This window comes from Alosa pseudoharengus, unplaced genomic scaffold (assembly GCF_046254945.1).
Source record: "Alosa pseudoharengus isolate Yale_2024_CS ecotype anadromous, Long Island Sound unplaced genomic scaffold, YU_APseudo_1.1 YU_APseudo_1.1_scf_9, whole genome shotgun sequence".
In the NCBI taxonomy this organism is placed as follows: domain Eukaryota; kingdom Metazoa; phylum Chordata; class Actinopteri; order Clupeiformes; family Clupeidae; genus Alosa; species Alosa pseudoharengus.
The window spans coordinates 7,548,213-7,572,072 of record NW_027468881.1 but is presented as its reverse complement, the minus strand read 5'-3'; the positions used below and the strand labels follow the sequence as shown (position 1 = coordinate 7,572,072).

Here is a 23,860-nt window from a genome sequence, read left to right as displayed (position 1 = left end):
ACAGAACTCTTGGAGGGACAAACCTGAATTATCAAGTAAAATCCAGTAATTAACCTAAGACATAATTATCCAACTTTCTGAATAGGACAAAATGTTTTTAGGCTATGTGTAAAGAGAGGGTACAAGACAATGGTGTAAATAAAATTGTATTCAAACTATTTATATTAATATATATTGTTTAATATGATATATATTGACAGTTTGTTCCTTCAAATATTGTCTTTTTTTTAAATGTAGTAGCCTGTGCAGGGGTATCGACCTGAGGCTAATGACAGAATACACTTTCATTCCTATTTTGTCCCAGTGAAGGACGAGGGTAGCTATAGACTAATTAGACCATTTTCACCATCATCAGGGACCGTGATTGAGGGTTCCCTGATGGTGAGAAGCACATCATGTCAAGGTGTGCAATAGGTGTACATATCAGGCAAAAACCTCTGTTGCTGCAGGTAAACTGTAGGGCACCCCTGCGCCATTCCCCACTATTAATGAACACGTGAAATCACGGCAGCGAAATCATAGCGCTTTTTTCTCCCAAAACACGCCCCAGTCAGTGAGGTAGCTTATATAGATCTCCGGGTAGTCCAAGAAGTTTGCGCCGCACAGCAATCTAAGCCCATCTCCACTCGTACCTGTGCACTCTCGAAATGAAGCCAGACGCGTAAGCAGACTTAAGACGCAGGACAGGATCAAGGATACAACAGAAGTCGTTTATATGGGAACTACAAAGCGTTTTATGGATTCCTACACTACTGATCGGGCATTGCTTGGACAATGATCTTACTTAGCTGAAAAAAAGTCGCGCTATATTTCGCACGCGTAAAACCGAGGATAATCATGTGCAGAAAAACGCGACGCTGGATATTCCGTGTATTTCTGTGTCTTGGAATTATTTACTTGAAAATTGGGTGAGTGGTTATCTTTAATCTTTCATCTTTAAATTAATGAAATTTTCGATCCTTTAGAAATTTTAAACATAGTTTATTATTAACTTTGTTACCAGTCCCGAACTCCGGTGACAGGAAACGAAAGAGTAGGCTAAAGTGTAACTGCAACTTTGAAGGCTATACTGCTGAAGTTTATACAGAGAATATCCATCTAAAATGTAGGTAATTGTCCCTACGACATGAATAGTTTGTAAAAGTTACTACTGTAACCAAAACAATCCAAGACATATCATACTACCCCAGTCATGTCTACCAGGTGAGCTGCAATCGTTGTAATTGCACTGGAGGACAAGTTGTGTATGAAATTGCTACCGGAAAATGTCCATTGTCAATAGATCTGTCCGAATTTACGCATATTAATTAACACATGACCTACTACCTTACATGTAAGCATTCCTAATATATTTCATTGGCCTGTAAACTTATTCTTGAATATTCAGGACTTTCTCAGATAGGCTACTCGCCATTCACGCATGCATATAGCCTACATTAACCAAGCCAAATCTGCGTTTTATTAGAAAAGGTTTCACTGGGGTAAAATGTTGTCACTGTCACTGATATGATCTTATCTTGATCTATCACAGTGGCTTCTCCTCTGTCGTGGCCCTGGGAGCAAGCATAATATGTAACAAGATTCCCGGTTTGGCGCCTCGACAGCGGATCATCTGCCAAAGTCGACCCGATGCCATTATTATCATTGGAGAAGGAATTCAGATGGGAATAAACGAATGTCAGTACCAATTCAGAAACGGACGCTGGAATTGTTCTGCGCTGGGAGAGAGAACCGCCTTCGGGAAAGAATTGAAAGTGGGTATGTTAACACCCTTTTAACCTTGTCTAAAACATGTACGCTGATCAAAATGGTGATATAACAACCAAAGTTTATTAAATGTGCAATGGCATACAATGGCATTAACATACAACGCTAAATGTTGAACGTCTTTGTCTACGTTGTCAATCAGTCTCTACGTGTCTTTTTGGAGACTTGGCGCACTGTAAAGCTCTACGCTTCAGAGAGTGAAACGCTCCGAGCGTTTAAGCTTCCTACCTACATGCCTTAGATATCTGCTGGATGAGATGAGCACTTGTTTAATACCTGGGGTCATGAAAGCACGCGCAGACGTGTACAAAAGAGAAGGCTACTTGGATCGCAGCCGGCTGTGTGACTGATCCGTCTCTGGCTCAGGTGAAGGCCGGATCCAGTCCAGTGATATCTGCTATTTGACCACCCCAATCATATTTGAGCTGTCAGTCAGTCTGTGCAGTGTGCGTCTAGAAGAAAACGGCATTATGTTGTTTGTTTCCCCATAAGTCTCAGGTCATGTGAAAAATGGACCTGGGTAGTGTGGCGGTGACCTAACAGCCAACCGACCTCAAAAGGCATTTCATCTATAGTCCTGAACTTTATGGGTGACTTTAGCTGCAGATGAATACTAAGCCTGAAAGAAAGGAGAGAGAGAGAGAGAGAGAGAAACAGAAAACAACTTTTAGAACTCCCTAAAGTCACATTTCACAACACAAGGGTTTTAAAAGCAGGCCTTTGATTCCGGAACTTTTTTTGGTTTTACGCGACGGGGTATCTTAACTTCCTGCTCGATTCAATGCGCTTTGTAAGACAGGTGGAACAGTGTCGTTCTCAAAGGACTGTGCGAACAGTGCGCTAAAAGTGAGAGTACCCTCTGTTGGCCCGAGGTACGGTATCAAAAACAAGCAGCGTGAAAGAACTCCCATCTATTGAGGCTAGTCTCATGAGGGACCTTTGTTATTTTCTTGCTTATCTCTCTAACCCCTTCTGAGGCTTTTAGTGCCCGAATATTGGTTCTTCCCACGAGTATAAGTTACAGATCATTAGAAGATGACAGAGGGGAAGACAGTATTGGACACATCTCCATGCACATCTCCATGCATGTTGTTCATGCAAATGACAGCTGGGTTAAAGGTGTCAGGCAGTGAGCTGGGTGGCCATCAGGCATCCACCTGACACATATCCAATGAACAAACCTGTAGGCCTACAAGAATCTCCCTTTATGTAGCTTCCTATGTAGCGTCACAGTTAGGTACATTTACATATTTGATTTCAATTCATGATTTATAGGCGACTTAGGCCGAGATCAAGATCCTTGGCTAGGTGAGATGTAACAATATGATTATGAAAGGCTGAAATGATGAAATTAACTTTCAAGTAAATGGTTGTTCACTGTTTGAGCATGTGCGAATTTATCAAGAGTTCTATTTCTCTGCTCTAGCCAATACAACACAGAAATAAACCTTTAACATTTCCAGCTTGACAAGCACAGTTCTCATGTATCATGCATAAGGAATGGCAGCAGAGCTGTGGAGTATACAGTACAAACTGTACATGAAGCCCAAATATGTTTGGCTTTGTTACTTTTGCAGAGAAAATGCAGTTTTCAGTCGGTTCTCAAACTATTTTATTATGAAATGAAAGTGGTTCACAGTGATTCAACCTCAGTCGTCTTCCACAAATGCCAGTCAAGTGCTGATGGTTATGTTTTCTCTTTTGATTTTTTCTTCGGTCCTGCGCCTGAAGTAAGTCTTTTTTCCTGGATCTGCATGTTAGCTTTCCACTTTGTTCCACTTCTGCAGATACAACCTCCATTTTGCTACAATATTAATGTCTTTGAAACTCCAACACTGGAGAAGTCACAGATACAAAGATCTATGTGGAGCATACCCAAGAGATGGCAGAAAGTGAATGCTCCTTAGGTGACGACAATCAGATAAACGTTAACAAATTATTGTCAGTTCAATCCAAATAGCCTTTGTAGGTCTTCCTTGCAGTTGACTCAAACCAAGGAGGGTGGGCAAATAATTGATTTGTAGGAGTAAGCAAGAGATAACTTCCGCATCAAGATGGGTGGACTTGACTTGGCAGAATGAGTACACAGAATGTACCAGTCACTGAACTGATCAATAACTCTCCCTCCTCAACAGTCTCCTCATTCATACAGCTTTATCTCCGGCCATGTATCTATTGATTGGCCAGTTCGTAATGGTTGACATGGACAATATTAAATACCATTAAACACACATTGGTTCTTGATATTACGACACAGGCTGCTACATACCATATAATCACTGTGATACTGGAAGTGTGAGTCATGATTATGATGTATCCTACTGCAATTCTTAGTGTCTGTATTGACCACAGAACTACATGAGTAATCCATAATCCAGTTTGATGTCTACAGTACTGACTCGGGCGCTCTGTTTCAGGAAGTAAAGAGGCTGCCTTCACCTATGCCATCATAGCAGCAGGGGTGGCCCATGCCATCACAGCAGCCTGTACCCAGGGCAACCTGAGCGACTGCAGCTGCGATAAGGAGAAGCAGGGATTCTACGGCCGTGGCGATGGGTGGAAGTGGGGCGGCTGCTCAGCAGATGTCCGCTACGGCATCGGCTTCTCCAAGGTGTTCATCGATGCCCGGGAGATCAAGCAAAATGCCCGCACGCTCATGAATTTGCACAACAACGAGGTGGGACGCAAGGTACGTTCAGCAGGAAAATAAAATAAAATATCTTAATTTCTCATGCAGTTTCATTTATTTTTTACTATGAAGGTCTCAAAAGACATGAATGAAAGAACTTATTAGGGAACATTAGTTTCCAAACTAAGACAAAACACAAAGGCATGTTGTGGTTGATTGATGTGAACCACCCCAAAGTCTTGACTCCAATCAAAAGAAAAAGAAGAAGAAAAAGTGGGGAGGAATTGTCTTTTAATAGCCAGGATGGATTAGTGTACGGCTTAGTGGCGGAGGCCCTGGCATAGTGATTGTCATGCTCGGGAGCCTGCAGCGCTTGCCAAGGCCTTGGCCACTGAGGGCACCGGTAAACGGCCAGTGAAAAGAGGGACTCCAGGCTTTCAGGGAGAAAGAAGTTGAAGTGTCCGTCTTCAATTACCAACCACAGTCTCTGAGCCAAAAAACGAGAGGACTGTCTGAAAGCATTAGGTAATGTAGTTTTTATGTCTTGAAACTACAGTTTGTGTTACAGTTATACTTCCTCACTAGAATAATCAATTGTGATGTTTAAGCGCATCATTACCTAGAAATAATTACAAAAATACTTTGTCAGGCACACACAGACAAACTGGCTGTGAAACGTTGATACACAAAACACCTTCATTTGTTCTTTGGTATGGGGCATTATGGGCAGTTTGACAATTCTATACATATATTTGATCAATTTCAACATTGATCAACATAGCCTCAATACAGATCATTTATGAGAGGCATTGATCATCCTCAAACCGATGGATGTTAGTATTGTATCATCACAAAGTGATGATGTTTCAGTGCAAGCAATAATTCATCTCCAACAAGTGTTTTCTATCTAATGCACAGTACCATGTAGTGTGTTGAACGAGTGCAAAACACTGTGAGACATTCATTCAGGTTTGTTTAATGAGGGGTGAATCATCCCACCTGACCTCACCCCAACCCTACTACCACAGAACAGTGACTCATTTCAGAACAGCCCTCAGTGCAGCCCACTCTCAGACACTGCGTGATCGTTTCACTTCAGGGTTTTTGTCCGGTCTCATTCAACAGTGCCTTATCTGGCCAACCTGCCTCCATTGCCTTCTGGGGATCCCACTGTACGGAGAGGCTCACTCTGTTCTCGTATCTGTTTGATTCCTATTCTCTTTTCTAAAAGAGTTCTCTGTAGGGATACCCTCCCCTCCCCTCCCCTCCCTCCCTCCCTCTTTTAAACATGCAAATCAAAGTAATTGGCAAGGATCAGGAGATTAATTTACATCAAGCGAGGCTAAATACAAGATGCAACAAGTTCAGTCAAGGATACTGTCAAGGAGGGGAACCAGTGTGTCAGAGCATAATTTTCCACATCAAGCCTATTTCATACACGCAGTTCTACCCAGTAGATTTCATGGAAGCTGTTTTCCTTGTTGTATAATTCAGCTGAAATATAAATCAATTAAATGTTTTTTTTTAGGCAATATGGATTAAAAAGCCTGTAATTCAGGCTTTGATGACACACACATTTAATAGCCCAAATTGTTTCCTCCCCCAGGTTCTTGAAAGAAACATGCGTCTAGAATGCAAGTGTCACGGGGTGTCTGGGTCATGCACCACCAAAACCTGCTGGACTACACTGCCCAAGTTCCGCGAGCTGGGCTACACGCTAAAGGACAAGTACTCACAGGCCCTGCATGTGGAGCCGGTCAAAGCCAGCCGCAACAAGCGGCCCACGTTCCTCAAGATCAAAAAGCCCCAGTCCTATCGCAAGCCCATGGACAGCGACCTCGTGTACATCGAGAAGTCGCCCAACTACTGTGAGCCGGACCCTCTGACGGGCAGTGTGGGAACGCAGGGCCGCATCTGCAACAAGACGCTGCAGCACCACACGAGTGGGTGCGACCTGATGTGCTGTGGCCGCGGCTACAACACGCACCAGTACTCACGCGTCTGGCAGTGCAACTGCAAGTTCCTCTGGTGCTGCTACGTCAAGTGCAACACCTGCAGCGAGAGGACAGAGGTGTACACGTGCAAATGAACAAGGCGTCTTTCTTCTCTCAGATCCCCACTCTTACCGCGTGCATGGTAAGCATTTTATCTGGCCTGTGGGCAGGTTTTTGTTTTGAAGGGAGGCATACATTTCTGGATGGAAGACGTTTGGCGATTCTTTTAAAATTCCAATTGCACACGTCTGGAACGTCTGGAAATAGATATTTGTCGACCCCACACAATTTTTTTGTTTGTTTTCAAAAAACAGTACATTGAGAGATATGTGTTACATTGGAGGAAGTCTGGATCTGAAAGCTGGAACATACAGCCCTCAGGCTACACCCCTGTGCATATGTTATACCCCATGGAAATGGCACAGCCATGGGGTCCACATGTTGTCAGTTTGGTTGTAGCTCCTGGTGAATTGCATTGGGGCTGTCTCAATGGGCACTGACTGCTGGACAGATGGACAGACTACCATTGATATATGCATGTACAGTTGTCTATAGTCGTAATGTTTATAAGTACTTTGATGGGAGAATCACTCAGTGGAAACAGTTGCAATGGAATATAGCAGTGATGGGACTATTTAACTCTTGATGTAGACACTCAAATGATAATTAATTTATTTAACAAGGAAACTACTGATTTCTTTTTCTATGAAATGAGCTATGTTTGAATAGACATACATTATTGCATACAGTCATAGAGAAACACTGGAACTGATAATATGCTACTGAACCATACTGGCCTGTTTGGCCAGTTGACTCCATCAAGGACTTTCGCTCATAGATTTTCTCCTTCTGTTGCTGCTAGTATGGGAGTCTTGCATATGCTATAATTTAGAACCACTGGTTACTGGTTGTCAATATGACGACTTGATTTATCAAACTGGGCGTAGTGGACAAACTCAGACACATTGTTTTTCATTTGAAAATGTTAGTTGAGAGTATATTTTGTGAAAGAATATTTTTATATGAATGTTTTATTTATACTTTACTACTTTGTGTCTCATAACACTACTGTTACTGAGTTTTCTCTCTCTTTACTGTTGCAGCCAAAATTAAGGGTGACATTAAATGCTGGTACTGATAAACCTACTTCTGCTTGGTCTAAGAAATGTTTGCAGTTGATTTGATTTATCATTGATTCATCATTGATACACACTTTCTCATTTTTTACCAATAGTTGTAAACCTAGTGTGGCTAAATCTAGCTCAAAATACACTAAACTAAACATCAGGGTTTCTCAATGGCAACAAGTTGAAAACGAAATGATTCTATTTTGCCCCAAGCTAGTAATGTTATGTTTAACCCAAGTTGTACAGATACAGGGATCAGTTACCAGATGATAAGAAGTTCACATTTTAAATGGAATGACTCTGCAGAGTGTGATTGTTTTGTCTGCCGTCAGCTTTAATGGTATTTCTGCTCTTTTTGGAACCATGTTTGAGACTAGAGAAGCAAGGTCTTGCGTGGAGTGCCTGCGGGCAAAAAAAATTGTGCATGCAACAAAGGTGTGTCTGCTATGTCTCTGGCTTGTTAAAACTCTTCAACCCCTTAAATCACGAAGAAAGAAAAATAAATACCTGGCAACAAAGTGAACATGAAGACATGACTACCCTAAAGTGAACCGCAAGCAAAACCAAACCAGTCATCGTCCATTTGGAGCAACGAGCGTGATGAAGACAGTGGCTGGAGTCAGGATTTGGCAGTGCCTAATTGCAGGGCACTTTGGGGAGATCTTGCAGCCTGAGAGGCGAGGAATAAAAGCCAGGGGAGGGGTTTGCGCCTGTAATGGTGGGGTGTTGATGTAATTGATGAGTTCTGTTTCGGAGGGTGTCACGGTGATGACTTGCTCAAGCTAGGCTGGGCTGGGGATGTGGGGGTGGGGATGGTGGTGATGGTGGTGGTGGTGGGGTGGGGGGGGGGGGGTGGGGGGGGTTAGTTGGGGAGGTGTGCGGTGATAGATTGCCTTGACATCTGCCTCATTCAACTCCAGGGACACTAGTTGCTACAACAACTCTACAGTGAGCGAGAAAAATGTCAGCCAGTGGCCCAGAGGAGCCAGGCTACCCATCAGCAAAATGTTAACTATGCCGAAAAAAGAACAATTTGGGTGCTGTGTGCACAGTCCCTTACTGTAGACTAGGAATAGGAAAAGAATGCCGTTCACAAGTCGTTGAAGAAGTGAGAGATCTCAGAGCATGACGCAGCAGATTTTTAGCAGTGCCAACATCCCTCCATCCAAACTTCTTTTAAAAGAAAGGCGTTCCCAACAGGGCAAAGAGCCAGGCTCCAAAAGATGGGGTTAATTTTAAACTAGGGGACTCTTGACAACACATGTTGTATTATCTGCTGTTTGAAAAGGCTGGAGAGTAAAAAAGAATGACTGCTCTCACCACAAATGACTCTTCTGAACAACTGATGTGGATCACCCATTCAAACACATTGACTCCTTTATTAAAAGACTCATTTTAACTGGCCGCACTCACAGATATCTTTCTTAAGGTCATTTTACATATCCTATTGTTGTACTGTTAGAGACTGTGTAAGTGCATTCAGTGTTCTGGGCTTAGATCAAGACTGTCCTCAGGCAAGGGGTGGCCTGAGGCTCACTAGCCTGTTGGTTCAAAGCTTTATGGTGACAGATAATGCCTTTGGGGCAGACAGCCTAGATGGAAAGAGATATTTTCCTAGTGCTTATGTGTGTCTCACTTCAGGACGGAAATAAACAATATTTTAGTCCCACCCTGCCACCTGTGCAGTAAAGCTAGTTGGGTCAACAAGAAGAAAGTCAAGAACAAAATCAGCTGAGGTACACAAATAGCAGGCCAGTTTGTTCAGTCTGTTGTGAATCTAGGCAACAGCCTTCTTAGTTTGTTTGTTTCATCAAAATATGGCATTAGTAGTTTCAAAGTAAAATTATATTTATGCGATTTGGAGAGAAAGCAATACAGAGACAGTACAAGTGGTGATTGGTAAGTGATACTTCCAGCATGGCGGATGCCCCCACACTTCACACTAGCTGAGTTGGCATAAGAATGGCTCTGTCTCAGAACAAGCAGAGCATGAAGACCATGGCGTCAAAAGTAGGTGCTAACCCACTTCTAAATGCTGTGTTGGAATGGACTACTTCAGTGTTGGCATAGCCCCTCTTCAGGCCTAGTATCCCTATCTTAGCCTCTTGGCCTCTCTGGTTTCATCTGTGTAATGAAACACTCCTCAAAATTGGCGTTTTGGCAGGTGCAGATCCTGTAACCTCAATAAACTGCCTCACAGCAGATCCCAGTGCTCCATGCAAAGGCTGCAATTTCCTTTGATATTCTTTGATACCAGAAACGGTACCTGTAGTTAAACGATCACTGAGACGATAATTATGGCCTTATGGGTGTTTCCCTATAAACAAAGACGTCTCTCTGCCAGCACCTTGTTTAATATCTCTGCCTGCTTGAAGTGCAGCTCATCTCTCTCTTTTTTTTTGTTCTGGTGGGGGATGTATATTTACAAACATACAGTACGACGAGGTCTGACGGGAGCACCTGTGTTATCTGAATCTCTAGTAGAGCTGCAGATTTATGACCGCACTGTTTATGCTGGAGAGCAGCCAAAGGGCTTCGCATTGACGCCTGTGACCTGCTGCTGAAATAGCCAAAAGTTTTGCTTTGCTCCCCAGAAACAGCTGATCCCAGCAAAGACCTGGGCCGGACCCAGTCCAGATGCGTTGCGTATCTAAGCCGGTTGCAATCCTGCTGGGTCGAGCAGTGAATGACCAAAGATTGCGTTTTTCAAATATGGGACATGGACTCACATCGACTCCCGACCTGAGGACACGACCACGCTCTCAGTGTTCTCAGAAAGTCACAAAGACAAATTTAACTTCACTCTACTGTGTCTAATTCAATATTTAGGCAATAAGCACCGGATCCAGCAAGAGCAAATCAGAGGACCACAATAAAGACAATAATTGGCTATGGAGGCGCGAGGGGGAAGCAAAGGCAGCATGTTTTTCACTCGCTATGTCTATAAATCACCCAGCACATAATTCCATCAGTGCTACTTTTGTTTTTCTTCTGGTTGAGACATGCACAAGTACCTTAGATGTGCTCAGTAAACTGCCGAGTACAAGACGGCCTTTATGCGCCCCCCTGAGAGAGAGAAAGAAAGAGAGAGAAAGAGAGAGAGAGAGAAAGAGAGAGAGAGAGGTAGGCAGTCAGCCCTGTGGCGAGCCATCTTAAGACCCCAATGTTCAACAACACAACAGAGAAGAGCTTGCTTCAGGGACAGAGGCACTCGAGACATGAATGTCTCATGTCTCAAGCTGTGCTTTAAGAAGGACATATGCTCATGACATATACGCTCATGATGCTCATGATTTATCACTTGCATGATAAATCTGTGGTAATGAGCTAGTATATGCGTTTCATACTAAAATGGCATAATGCTTCTTATCATGCAAGGTAGGTCATCTTTAGAATACCTATGTATATTTCTGTATTACATATAAAAGGTGCAATGACACTGTTATCATATATACTGGGTAAAAATGCACATAAATTAATTTTACAGACTTTCTCCACCTGAATTATTCAAAAAGATTTTACAGATCACCCTCTCATAGCATCCTTCAGCTGTCTTTGTCTCAGGAACCCAAGCTTACATTAATCTTCCCACCGCATTTGTACCTTGACGTAAGATGTTTTGAACAAAAACACAGAACTCACTATCACCCTCAAAGCAACGAAAGACAATCACTAGTCCATTTCCAAGTTGTCTCGTTGCCAACAGTCATTCCAACAATTTCCCGCAATGATGACTAAAAGAAAGGAAATACCTTTGCGGAGTGACAGGAAGAATTTGAATTGAGTTTCTACATCAACAACAGCAGGGCAATATTTATAAAACATTAATATTGTCCAAGAGCAGAGTTGAACTTCACCTAAATATAGTCATCATCAGAAGCTATCAGGTATTCCTCAGTAATGCTCTGTTGATTTACCTTTGATCAAAGAGTTTGTCATTCAGTGCACAGCTATGCTTCTGCTTTTAATTATACAAGCTTCTGTCATTATGATTGACAATGTAATAGCTTCTGGAATCAGAGGCAGAAAGGCTGCCTGAACAGGCTGTGTGCTCTTAATGTAACCTGAGTGCATTGTTATCGGGGCATCATCATCATTACACAGTTTAGTTTCCACAGCACCAGGGTCTTAGCTAAGGTGACTCTTCGCAGTTATACTTACTTAAACACAAATACAGACAGACACACACACACACACACATACGCTCTCTCTCTCTCTCTCTCTCTCTCTCTCTCTCAAACACACACACGCACACACACACACACACACACACACACACACACACACACACACACACACACACACAAACAGTGAGAGATAAGGTTTATGAAAGATAAGGTACTTTGGCTGTGAGTTCATCAAAGGGCGACATAAGAAGGGAGCCGTTGTCTTTTTTATCATTTAATGTAAAATCATATCAACACAATACAGTATTGTTCCTGACCCTGACTATCCCTGCATTAAACGTCTCTAACACTAGAGCTTATGACCTGAACTGCCTGAACAGGATTTCTGCTCTCATTTACTATATTCTATGTAAGGAGGGGAGGGAGAGGATAGGAGAGATGATGACTTTATTTCCCTCCCACATCTCTCTAGACCTGGTTTTATTACCATGTACTGTAAGTTCGAAAATAAAATAATAGACCTTTACTAAGCATCCATTTATTTTGTGAACGTGCTTATTAAGGGAGAGCTTCTCCCCATGTGTTACAGTAGGTGAGACTCGCCACGGAGGGGAGAAGATTAATAGCATAATGACTGTGACCCCATAGTTTAGTTATTTAAACTGGCAGTATGCGCTGAAATTGTTTCATGACTTTCTGCGATGAAACACTAAAAACAAGTCAGAACAAGTGATCGATGTTGAGGAGAAGGGGGATGGAAAAAATGAGGCTCAAACTCTGCCAGATGCTGCTTGAGAACAGCAAGGACATGGACATGACCAGTAGAGCCCCTTGGTTGCATGTTTTCATATTGTTTCTTGATGATGAGGGAAAGCAATATCTAACCAACATAAATATTTTCCTGTCGAGTACAGTGAGATTCCCAGTGTTTTTTAACATGTCCGTTCCCTTCAGATAAATGACCACGGGTGACTCCAGGGGTCAGCAATAACAGCCTCAACACAACCATAGAAATCTCAGAGGAAGAATTAACACTGTCCACCAGCTTTCTCTTCTCAACACATCAATACAAAACACAAAACTTTACCTGAATTTGTCTTGTTTTACTGTGAGTTCCTCTGTGGCCAGAGAAGTGGAACCTCGATTCAGTCCAAAGTTTACTATGTAGTGATTCTGTCAGCATATTTTGAATTTATGTGATTTTGGGCACTGAAATGTACCCTGACATACTCAAACAACGGGACACTGGTTATGATAATAATGTCAATCTCCAATGCAACATTGAAGTTGAAATACAAGCACAAACACAGAATAAAACTTGTACCTGAATTTGCCTTGGTCTGCTCTGACGTCCTCCTTGGTCATAAGAGCGGAATCTCGATTCGGTTCAGACTTTCCAAGTGATTCAGCTGATAGTGAATACGAATTTGTCCACTGGTATGCACCCTAACAGCAGAGTAAACAATAGGACAGTGGTTGCATCATGCGACACTGGCTACATCGATCTTCATTTCAACAAAATGCACTGGCATAAATGTTGGGGGGAAAAAACCTTGTAGTAGAATTTTTCTACTCTTTGGTTCTCTGGGGACAGAGGGTTACAGTCTCACTGGATAGGTCACCAGGTCATCTTGGGGTCAAAGGTTAACTGAGGTGTCAGAGGAACCCAGCTGGATGCACTGCGGTGAGGTCCGGCAAAAGTAATGGTAATGGGACAATTAATGGAACAAAGGCCGTGGCATAAAGGAGGATTGAGAAAATAAGCCCTTTTGTTATCTATTAGAAACAAAACACAAGGGAAAGCCAACTTCACCTCTCGTCAACCCTACCAGATGAGTAATACTAACCCTCCGGCTATAGTGGCACACACTCAAACACACACACACACACACACACACACACACACACACACACACACACACACACAAATATGTGTCACAGCACCCGTACCCTCACTCACACACAAACAAACACATCCACAAAGACACACATGTGTGGACATGGCACGTCGCACACCTTCCAACACATTTCCATACACACACACACACACACACACACACATATCCACACATACAGTATAAACAGACTTCTCACAGACACTCACATATCCTGGTACATACACACAAGTACAAATGTACACACACACACAGACACACACACATTTATACGTGCTATCAATCCTTTTATAGCCTGTCCAGCTCCGGAGCTGAGTTAGGGCAGTCAAAAGAGGCCTGTAAACAATAGACTCTAACACAATGCCAGACAGAGACAAATTCAGTAGGCGGAAGCATTGGTTGGCTGGGGGACATAAATCCCGGCTCCGTCTGTTCCAAAGACAATCCCTATGATTCTGAAAGGGACCTGTGGCATCCGAGGTGATTGCACAGGTCAGATAAAAAGGATGACTTATCCACGCATTCAAACAGTCAGTATGTGGTGACCCCACATAGATATTACTGTACAAACATGTTTTTATCTCTTTAAAGGAAGTGGGGCATAGCAATTGCATTATGACAGATGTGATTTCATCATCTCAAATCATCTCAATACATGTTTTTTTTATTCACGTAGCTATCATACATCAATCAAAAATAATCTCTTTGGAATAAGGGTGAGGGTGAAGATAGAGTATGAGATTGGCTACGGTGACTGAGAGTGATTTTAGCAGTCTGGTAAGTACCTCACTGAAATTAAATGCCAACAATCGCAGAATCAGGAGACTACAGAGCCAGTCAGCTTTCCCAGAGAGATTTTGCTTTGATAATTTCCTCCAAGATTAGGCGTGTCTTCTTCACGTGTGTCCCTGTCATGACTTCCCCCTCTCCACTGTTAAGTTTTACACAAAAAAAACCCCACTGGTGTTCAGTCTTCCAGGCAGGCCCAGCGGACACAGATGCAACCAAAATCATAACATCTCCAGAAAGTTCCAAGAGCTCCTGAAGTTGATGAATTAGCCTGTGTTGTGTGTGACAGTCAGGTGTTGTGTGACAGCTCAGGACTAGTCAAGATCCCCATCCATCATAATAGACTGTATCATAGCACATTAAGCAGGTTTATACAAGCTAGCTTTCTGCATGCTGCCTCTGTAGCCATCATTCATTAGGAGAGAGAAAAAAAGAGGAGTGGGAGCCAAGTCAAGCTAATACTTTTTGACTGTCAACCAAATCCCTGGACATACATCAAAATGCTTGCTGTTCAGCTGAGTGTCACTCTGACTCCATAATATCTGTTTCTGGAATGTGCGATCTGCTCGGGAATTGGCAGTGAATTGTGCGGTTTTAAGCACTTCTCTTACTTGTTATGGCAAAATGATGCTGAGGAGACTGGCAAGTAAAATTAAGCTCATTGCGAGATGAAGCGTGAAGTGCTGACTTCCAGCTGAAGTCTGCTTTGGCTCCGGTCTCCCCATGACAGGCGGGAGCATGCTGATGGCAGACTATCAAAGGTGGGGTTGAGATGCAGGCAATCACATCCAAATCCTCAGGTTTAATACGCATCGTAAAGGGGCACTACTGAGGAGCTAACTATGGATTAAGGGTCACATGGGTTTCTCTCTCGTAACAGATGATGCTGTTATGTTAAGATTACGAGTTTGGATTCCCTTCCATTTTTTTAAAGATGGGTTGTCATCACTGTGAATAAAGACATTTATTGGTCTTCTCTATAAACTTTAACTTTTATAGTAAATTTCCAAGCTATTGAATGTGTGATTGAGAAAAAAGAAACCACAACATGCAACATGCTCACAGGCATCCCCATCGTGTTGCTGTAAATTCCTCGATTTGTGTTCACCACAGAGACAAAAGGCCCTTGTGAAGGTGGAGGTTTACACGATGCCGGTTTTTGTTAGCCTCGTGAGACCATCCTGATCTCGCGAGCTTCAGGGTTTCACTCGCAGATCAGTCTGGATACTTTCCGTTAAAGAACATTTGGAGCAGTTCACCAAACGAACGTCCAATCAGCGTTGGCTTTGAGGCGGGTTGAGGTGTGACGCAACGAACAACATGACGGCATCCACAGAGAAGTTTTATTCAAATTAGAAAGTATTCCTGGGTAAACTGTGAAGCTATGAGTCTCAGCCATGCAGCTGGGAGGAAGGAACGACACAGACATCCTCCACGGCTGATTCCAGTTCATAATGGAGGAATATACTTTCTTCAGAAGTGTAGGGCCTACCGTGAAAACTTGATGGGAATTGTCGTTGATTAGGTTCATAAATGGTAAGTTAAAACATCTTAACGTTTGTCACGTTACCTAACTTAATTGTATGTTAAACGGCATTAGAAGAATACTTTGTTCATCTAATTGGTTGATTTGGCCCGTCCATAACCAACAAAGGAGGTGATAGACAGATGGTTTATCCAATCAGCTAACCAGTATGTCCGCCCCTTCCCAAAAGTTCTTCAATGAAAAGTTCCCAGATGGATATGCGGAGCAAATCCATCTGGCGGAGTCAGGTTAGGTTTTTGTGAAACCAGTGAGGTTTTGTTAACGGTTACGCCTTGCGTGTACACGACGCCGGCAGTTTAGGAGACTGAAACCGATAGTTTTTGAAACCGGCTCCTGAAGTGGGAATTTTTGAAACCGCCGGCTAACTTTCGCTGTGTAGACGCCTGTTGGTGAGAAGCCGGCAATTTTATGACGACATAGCCCCACCTCTCAACTCAGCCACGGCTTGTTGTCAAAACAAACCAAACCATTTAGGCTATTTATCATATTAAAATGTTTTTCTTTCCCCTGTTATGATTTATGTGCACAATGTAGCCTATCAGCCTTTTGTGGCTAAGTTAGAAGCACACGTTAGCTTAACTTAGTTAAACATTTTAGTGTTTTCTCCAGTGGTGCTCAGACCTAATGCAATGCGTAGGCTATTGAAATTTCACATAGTAGTCACATACTACACATAAACTTTATTAGTTTAACAGTTGACTTGAAAACCGAATTGTCTGTAGTCTCCTTATTTCATGCGACTGCTTAACAAACTGTTTTAACAATGTTTTCTTCTACACGATTCACGCGAATTAGTAAAGGTGAGCTGCTGCACTTGCAGATTTGTCACTTTCTGATATACTAGAGAAGCACACAAATATGCATGACATGTTTAAAAGTCAAAAATGTATGTAGTACTACATGCACTGGACCATGAATATGCCACCCAAAAAACACCTAAATTAACTTCACGTGGGTATCGAACCACGAATAAATTGACCTGTATGCTTGCTAATCAGACGTCTATCAACTTGCGCCACAAGCCAGCTGACAGCACTTACAGAAATTGACTTCAGTTGTATGATTAAAAGAAGTCTGCTAACGTTATGATAATTGTAACAAGTTAACATAGCTGTTCATGTTATCTGGCTACCATGTTATCATGCTACCGTTGCCCAAGCCATTTAGTAGGCCTTCATGGTTAAGTATCATGGTTAAGTTTTACAAACGTTTCACTGAGGTTAGGCTGTGGCCGCCCCTACCTGAAGTGTCTAGAGCAAATAAATCAGCAAATAAATCAAATAAAAATGTGTTGCCTAATTGTGTATCCTTTTGTCCAGCCTATTCTTTTAAGAATTCAGTTCATGAAACACAGGCATTGAAACCCACACTGCAATGGGCAGGAGAAGTCTATAACGTGTCCATATTTTACACAGAATTTGCGCACAGGGAGAATCAAAATTCTTAGGCTTATAGGCTATTAACGTTAATGTTGCTGACATGTAAACATGGGTTTGATATTTTATTGATATTTTATTTAGCCTACCAATTCACACATTTGTGCTTTTCCTGTGGCACAACAGGTTAATGCCTATATGTTGCTTTGCAGTCGACATGGGTTCAATCCTCCCCATTACACGTTTTTTTATTATTATTTATTTATTTTTAGACCAGCAACGCTTCCTCAATTTAGGCTACAGATACTAGGTGGCCACAGAGAGCCTGACCAGCAGTCAGTGAAAACTTAACCATGATACTTTGAAGACCTACTGGTTTGGGCAACTACTGTAGCAAGACAACATGTACCATCAGCCGTGTTAACTTGCTACAATCGCCAGCTGACTTCTTCAAATTGTATAGACAAAGTCACGATGACTTACCAGCTGGTTCGTGGCGCAAGTACGTAGATGAATGGTTATCATGTAAGTGGTTTCATTTATGGAAGCAGGTTCGATACCCACGAGTTGTTACTAGGCTATTTGTATTTATTTTTTTGGTGGCATATTCATGGTCCAGTGCATGTAGCGTACTACAGACAATTTTGACATTTAAATGTCATGCATATTTGTATTTGTTCGTCTCCAGTTTCCATCAGAAAGCAAATCTGCAAGCGGCCACATCTGTCAAAGAAACGTCATCACTCGTTAAACGTCACCAACGCAGCCAGTTAACATGGGTGCCAGTTGCCATGTAACACCGGCACCATCGACTGGTCTGGCATATGCACTAGCCTACAGCACATTAGGCTAAGCCGGTTACACCTCTGTGTGTGCACGCGAGTTTTTTTCTTTACCGGTGTCGTTAAAGGTGTGAAAGCGGTAAGAGAAAATTCACCCGGCGGTTTCGTGTAGACGTAGCCTGAGCCTCCAGCAGGTTAGAGGCAGTCCTCGGCACTCATAAGGCGGCCTCTGCCTCGCCCTCAGGTCTCTCTCTCTCTCTGGTCTCCTCCTTCACCTCACCTCAGCCTCCCAACGTGCGTGTCTCTCAACACGGCTGCACCAACCGCTCCTGGCAGCCCTCCATCCGACCGTATCACCACCCACTTCAAACGGCAGCCACTGGAAAAGGCTTCTTTGATTGTATGATTGTTTAGAGATGAGCCACAAGGGGTAGGCCTACATGGATTATGATGGACTTGTAGCTATTCTTTACTATAGGCCTACACATGGTTTCGCAACTTCGTGGTTTCTGGTAGTCAATCACCTGTTTCGTCACGACCGCACGCTTTCTATGATTGCCTCATGTTAGCAGTATACCAAAATAGTAGGCTACTTCTCTAATCACTCAGCCCTCAGACAACCATTGCTCTGTGCTGTCTGTACCATGTCCTGTGCCTGCAAGGATTCTGAGTAATAAACTCAACTGGAGATTTTCAAAGGACATATTTCAGTCCTGTCTTTTCTTGCAGAGAAGGATTGTAATGACTCCAAACTCTGTCTAGTCACTTAACTCATTAAAGATGATTCACAATCACTAGAGTAAATGTGAAACTGAATCCATTGGAATAATAAAGTAGGGGAGCAGTAGAGCGTAGCGTACATAGAGAGTCAATTCATTAATTTCAAAAGAAACCTTTTCTGGTCCCATTATATTGTGATAGTATGTTAAGTCCAAATTATTATGACAGTACTAGCCTACATAATATTTTGACAGTGTGATGAACAAATAGTCTTATCTTCAGTGTGTGTGTCAGTCTGTCAGATAGAGCATAAGGTATGCTATGGGTGTAGTTTGTGAGTTGAGTGTGTGTCAGGGTCAGATTTTGGTTGGGGTCAATTGACAATTAGTTGACAGGTGCTTAGGGGTTAAGGCTATTTTACAAGTATTTGATGGTTTGCAGATGTGCTACTGGCTGTTTGTCAAGTGTGCAATGTAGGCCATCCAGAGCCTCTCAAACATAGCTTACAGAAATGCAGTAAACAGCAAGGACATTTTCTATATTTATGTGAAAGGCTGTAGTATGTTGAGGTCAAATGAGATCGTATACACCACTTAAAGTGTGCACTACCTGAAGTCGTAAATCATCCGTGAATAGGTTAAGTTTGTCCTTAAATGTTGGGGGCGACATGACAAAACAGAACCATAGGCAAACAAACAAACACAGGACATGTACAGTACACCGGCACATCCTGTGTGTCTGCTGCTGTGATAGCACAAAGTCAAGAGCCTTTCACCAAAGCCTGTCAGGCAGGTTTGCGGTAATTATGTGAAAAATTGCCTGAGTCCCTCTGGGCTTTTGGGCATAACTGAGAGAGAGAGAGAGAGAGAGAGAGAGAAAGTTTCAGGGAACAGTGTGAAGTAATTAAACTGCCACTGATTGTTACAGTCTCTCTCATGCCTGTGATTTAAACCTATCTGCCAAAGATGAGTGTAATCATTGCATCAGAACAATTCTGAAAGATTGATCTTGTTTGTACAGTGTGAGAATGGACCTGCAATATGGCCTTTGTCTGGAATTATGTTATTATTATTATTTTTTTTTTTTTTACTAGATATCAGCTTTATCATCAAATAATTTACAAGCCCAGCCGTAAAATTGCAAGTAATTTCAAAATGATGTCACATTTCATCTTTCATTCTGCCATTATTATAACTGTATATAATTGTATAGTAATATAAACATTTGAAGAGCTCTTTTCCAAAATGTTATATCCTCCATTTTAATGCATTTTCATAAATCACTTTTGTCTTTGTTTTCCAAGTAATTTCAGTGGAACTGTAATTGGGTTATTGTAATAACATGACTTGCATGAAATGGATTCATAGCGTTTTGGAAAAAAGCCCTTCACTTATTTCTCAATCAGTATAGAGTTCTATCTGACCACCAGTTACACTGTCATAGACTGTACTTTATAGTGTAGTTACAATGTAACAATACCACTAAACACGCTCAATTAATATATTAGTATGGTTTATAAATCTATTACTGATAAAAAAAATATTTTTAAGAGATTCATGAACTTAAATGGTCAGCTGTGCTGCAGTGAGAATATGCTGAGCTGTAGTGAGAATATGCTGAGCTGCAGTGAGAGTATGCTGAGCTGCAGTGAGAGTGTACTGAGCTGTAGTGAGAATATGCTGAGCTGCAGTGAGAGTGTACTGAGCTGTAGTGAGAATATGCTGAGCTCTATAGACTATGCTGAGCTGCAGTGAGAGTATGCTGAGCTGCAGTGAGAGTGTACTGAGCTGCAGTAAGAGTGTACTGAGCTGTAGTGAGAATATGCTGAGCTGTAGTGAGAATATGCTGAGCTGTATAGACTATGCTGAGCTGCAGTGAGAGTGTACTGAGCTGTAGTGAGAATATGCTGAGCTGTAGTGAGAATATGCTGAGCTGTATAGACTATGCTGAGCTGCAGTGAGAGTGTACTGAGCTGTAGTGAGAATATGCTGAGCTGTATAGACTATGCTGAGCTGCAGTGAGAATATGCTGAGCTGCAGTGAGAGTGGACTGAGCTGTAGTGAGAATATGCTGAGCTGTATAGACTATGCTGAGCTGCAGTGACAGTGTACTGAGTTGTAGTGAGAATATGCTCAGGGTTGCCAACTCTCACGCATTTACCAATCTCATGCTCTCACGCACACGCAAGAAATGTCACGACAAATCCATTCTTTTTTTTGCAATCCTTTCATTTTTTGTTGATGACTATACTAGACCACAGCATTGTTTCTAAATGACAGGAGACGAGTTTAAGGCATTTATGTCTTTAGACCAACAGCAGGTAGGTCTAATATCTGCCTACAACGTTCTCAGCGCAGTTTGATTGTTGATTAGCTGACTAGGCTATTTTAATCCGGTCCGCGACACCGTCGGAACAGGCTGCTATTTAGACATGAGGCAGACGGACACAAAGTGTGGCCGCCCATTCTTCTCTGTTGAACTACTCACGAAGTAGGCTAGCCCAGACATCACATGAAATAACTTTTTCTCATCTTTTATACGGTGCTATAGACGCTATTTGCTGTGATAAACGATTCGCGAGAAAATTAACTTTCAAGAAATAATCATATTAGCCTACTCTATAGTTCTGCGCTCATCTCAATTCATATAGGTGGAATTATCTCACAAACTTTTTGTTCAACACATGACAAACCGTAAACCAGAATAAACAGCAGACCTTACTTAGAAAGGTGTAATGCAATCCCCTGATAAGCCTCCAGAGTAATCCGGTTTTGAAATGGTAGCAAATTTCTATATGGTCTCCAACTTTGGGCTTTAAGTGTCTTAAAACTGAGCTGTGCTTAAATACCTATATATCTGTAAATATTCAAATCAGAGGATATAGGCCCTCATGGCTAAGAGTTTGTCGATGTAGCCATAATGATTTATTTTCACAAAATGCTAAGCATGCATGTATTTTAGTGAAAAAAGTGTGCTTAAATTGGTCGATGCATGATTTCAAAACAGGCTAAATAGAAAATAGCCTACATGTTAAATATAGCCTAGATATAATATGAAAATTAGATGATGTAGTATAGAGTTAGATAAAGTTGGATGGCTCCAGAACTCACACCAGTGGATTGTGTCTTAAAGGAGCCACACCACTTTTATGACACTAGCTGTTCTGTTGACCTTTAGTTTTGTTGCTACTGGGCATGAAGGGCAGGCCAATTATGAGTTCTGTCCAACATTGATGGTAGGTTTAGAAAAAAAGTCAGCACATTTTAATCATATCGCAATAATACCAATAACCGTGATCATTTTGGTCATGATTTTTCATCAAATGTTCATACTGTATCTCTAGTGGCTGGTAAAAAAAGTTGAGTGGCTGGTAGACTTTGGAATCCACCAGCCACAATGGTAGGTGGACAAAAATATTGTATTTCCATCCCTGATACATATGTACATTCATACACACATTCGTATTTGTAAGTCTCAATCTGTCCATCTCTTTCCAGAAAACTCCAGAAGTCATTATTTAATTTAATTTACATTTTTTCTCCCGGGGAGCATGCCCCCGGACCCCCCTAGAATTGCTGAGCTACTACCTTTTTCAGGTGGGCCCTTTTCATGTCTGGGCCCAGTGGCTCATAATCCTTCCATGCCACAGGGTAAAAACACTGGTCTTGTTTTCAAGTGCAATCAATAAATTAATTGTACATTTTGGAGTTTTTTTTACATAAATCAGGGATTATACATAGCAAAAGCTATGTCAGCGTATGCTGTATGCTGAGCTGTATAGACTATGCTGAGCTGTAGTGAGAATATGCTGAGCTGTATAGACTATGCTGAGCTGCAGTGAGAGAGTATGCTGAGCTGTAGTGAGAATATGCTGAGCTGTATAGACTATGCTGAGCTGCAGTGAGAATATGCTGAGCTGTCGTGAGAATATGTTGAGCTGCAGAGAGACTATGCTGAGCTGCAGTGAGAGTGTACCGAGCTGCAGGGACAATATGCTGAGCTGTCGTGAGAGTATGTTGAGCTGTCCTGAGAGTATGTTGAGCTGCAGTGAGAGTATGTTGAGCTGCAGTGAGAGGGTACTGAGCTCTTGGCCTCAGCTCTGTGTTTATCACATCCACAAATAAGCGTTTCTGGGGGCTCACTGAAAGAGGCCCATTAAAGAGCAGCTGGCCGCCGATGTGAGTGCCAGATAAGAGAGCAGAGGAGCAGAAACTGTCAGGCCGCCACGATGGCATAACGGCACGGCGACAACTCGAGGCCTGCACGGCTAAGGCCTCTCTCGGGGCTTTTTCATTTTCTGATTGATTTTTATTGAGTATGTGTACTCGCTCCCACAGTAACACTGGCTTATTGGAACGTCCTGTCTCGCCTGGGTGAACAACAGTGAGATTCCTTCATAATAGCAGTCATAACAAAACACATTAACCACAAGTACTGACCTGAACGATGTGGGATATCCTACTGAGGTGAAGGATCTAGCAATCATCCACCAAAAATGGCCAGATCCCTACCAAACTAAAGGATTAACTTGTAGTCCTCAGTATGAAATGTCAATGAAAAAAATATCAGATTTTTATTTTTCTTGACTGACAAATTTCTCCTTGAGCTTCAAATTATACATAGGGCCCTTGTAGTGCTTCTTAGTGGCTGACCCATGTCCTGTCATGACCTTACAGATTTATTGGCATCAATCAGGAGACTGATGTCACTGTACGATGACCTTTCACCCCATTTACCACTTTTGACCTTCCATTCTGTTGCACACATAGGCTATAGGCCTACACTTCACACTGTATTGTGAAAAAGTATTAGTTCAGCTCTTCTTGTACAAGTACAGTTACCAGTACACTAGTACAGTAATATGTTAGTACCAGTAGTGTTTTCTTATAAAAAAAATAAAAGCACAATTATTATACAGTACAGGCCAAAAGTTTGGACAACCTTCTCATTTCAATGCGTTTTCTTTATTGTCATGACTATTTACATTGTAGATTCTCACTGAAGGCATCAAAACTATGAATTAATGCAGTTATTTGGCCCACAGATGAATATTTGTCAAGTAATGACTTGCTGAATGGTATTAAATAAAAACAAAAAATTTTTATTTA

General features: G+C 42.0%; 1 protein-coding gene across 1 annotated transcript; it reads left to right on the top strand.

The window, feature by feature from the left end:
- The first annotated feature begins 609 nt into the window (after window positions 1–609).
- On the top strand, window positions 610–7,536 carry wnt7ab (wingless-type MMTV integration site family, member 7Ab). The gene is made up of 4 exons (XM_076277337.1): window positions 610–908; window positions 1,532–1,758; window positions 4,185–4,456; window positions 6,003–7,536. The coding sequence occupies exons 1-4, from the start codon at window positions 838–840 to the stop codon at window positions 6,483–6,485; spliced, it is 1,053 nt and encodes a 350-aa protein (XP_076133452.1). The 5' UTR covers window positions 610–837; the 3' UTR covers window positions 6,486–7,536.
- The last annotated feature ends 16,324 nt before the right edge of the window (window positions 7,537–23,860 follow it).

Bases quoted from the DNA above. Each gene is read 5' to 3' on its own strand.
- wnt7ab (XM_076277337.1), top strand. From the start codon at position 838: ATGTGCAGAAAAACGCGACGCTGGATATTCCGTGTATTTCTGTGTCTT. The intron at 909-1,531 runs GTGAGTGGTTAT...GATCTATCACAG, and splicing joins ATTATTTACTTGAAAATTGG to TGGCTTCTCCTCTGTCGTGG. The intron at 1,759-4,184 runs GTATGTTAACAC...GCTCTGTTTCAG, and splicing joins CGGGAAAGAATTGAAAGTGG to GAAGTAAAGAGGCTGCCTTC.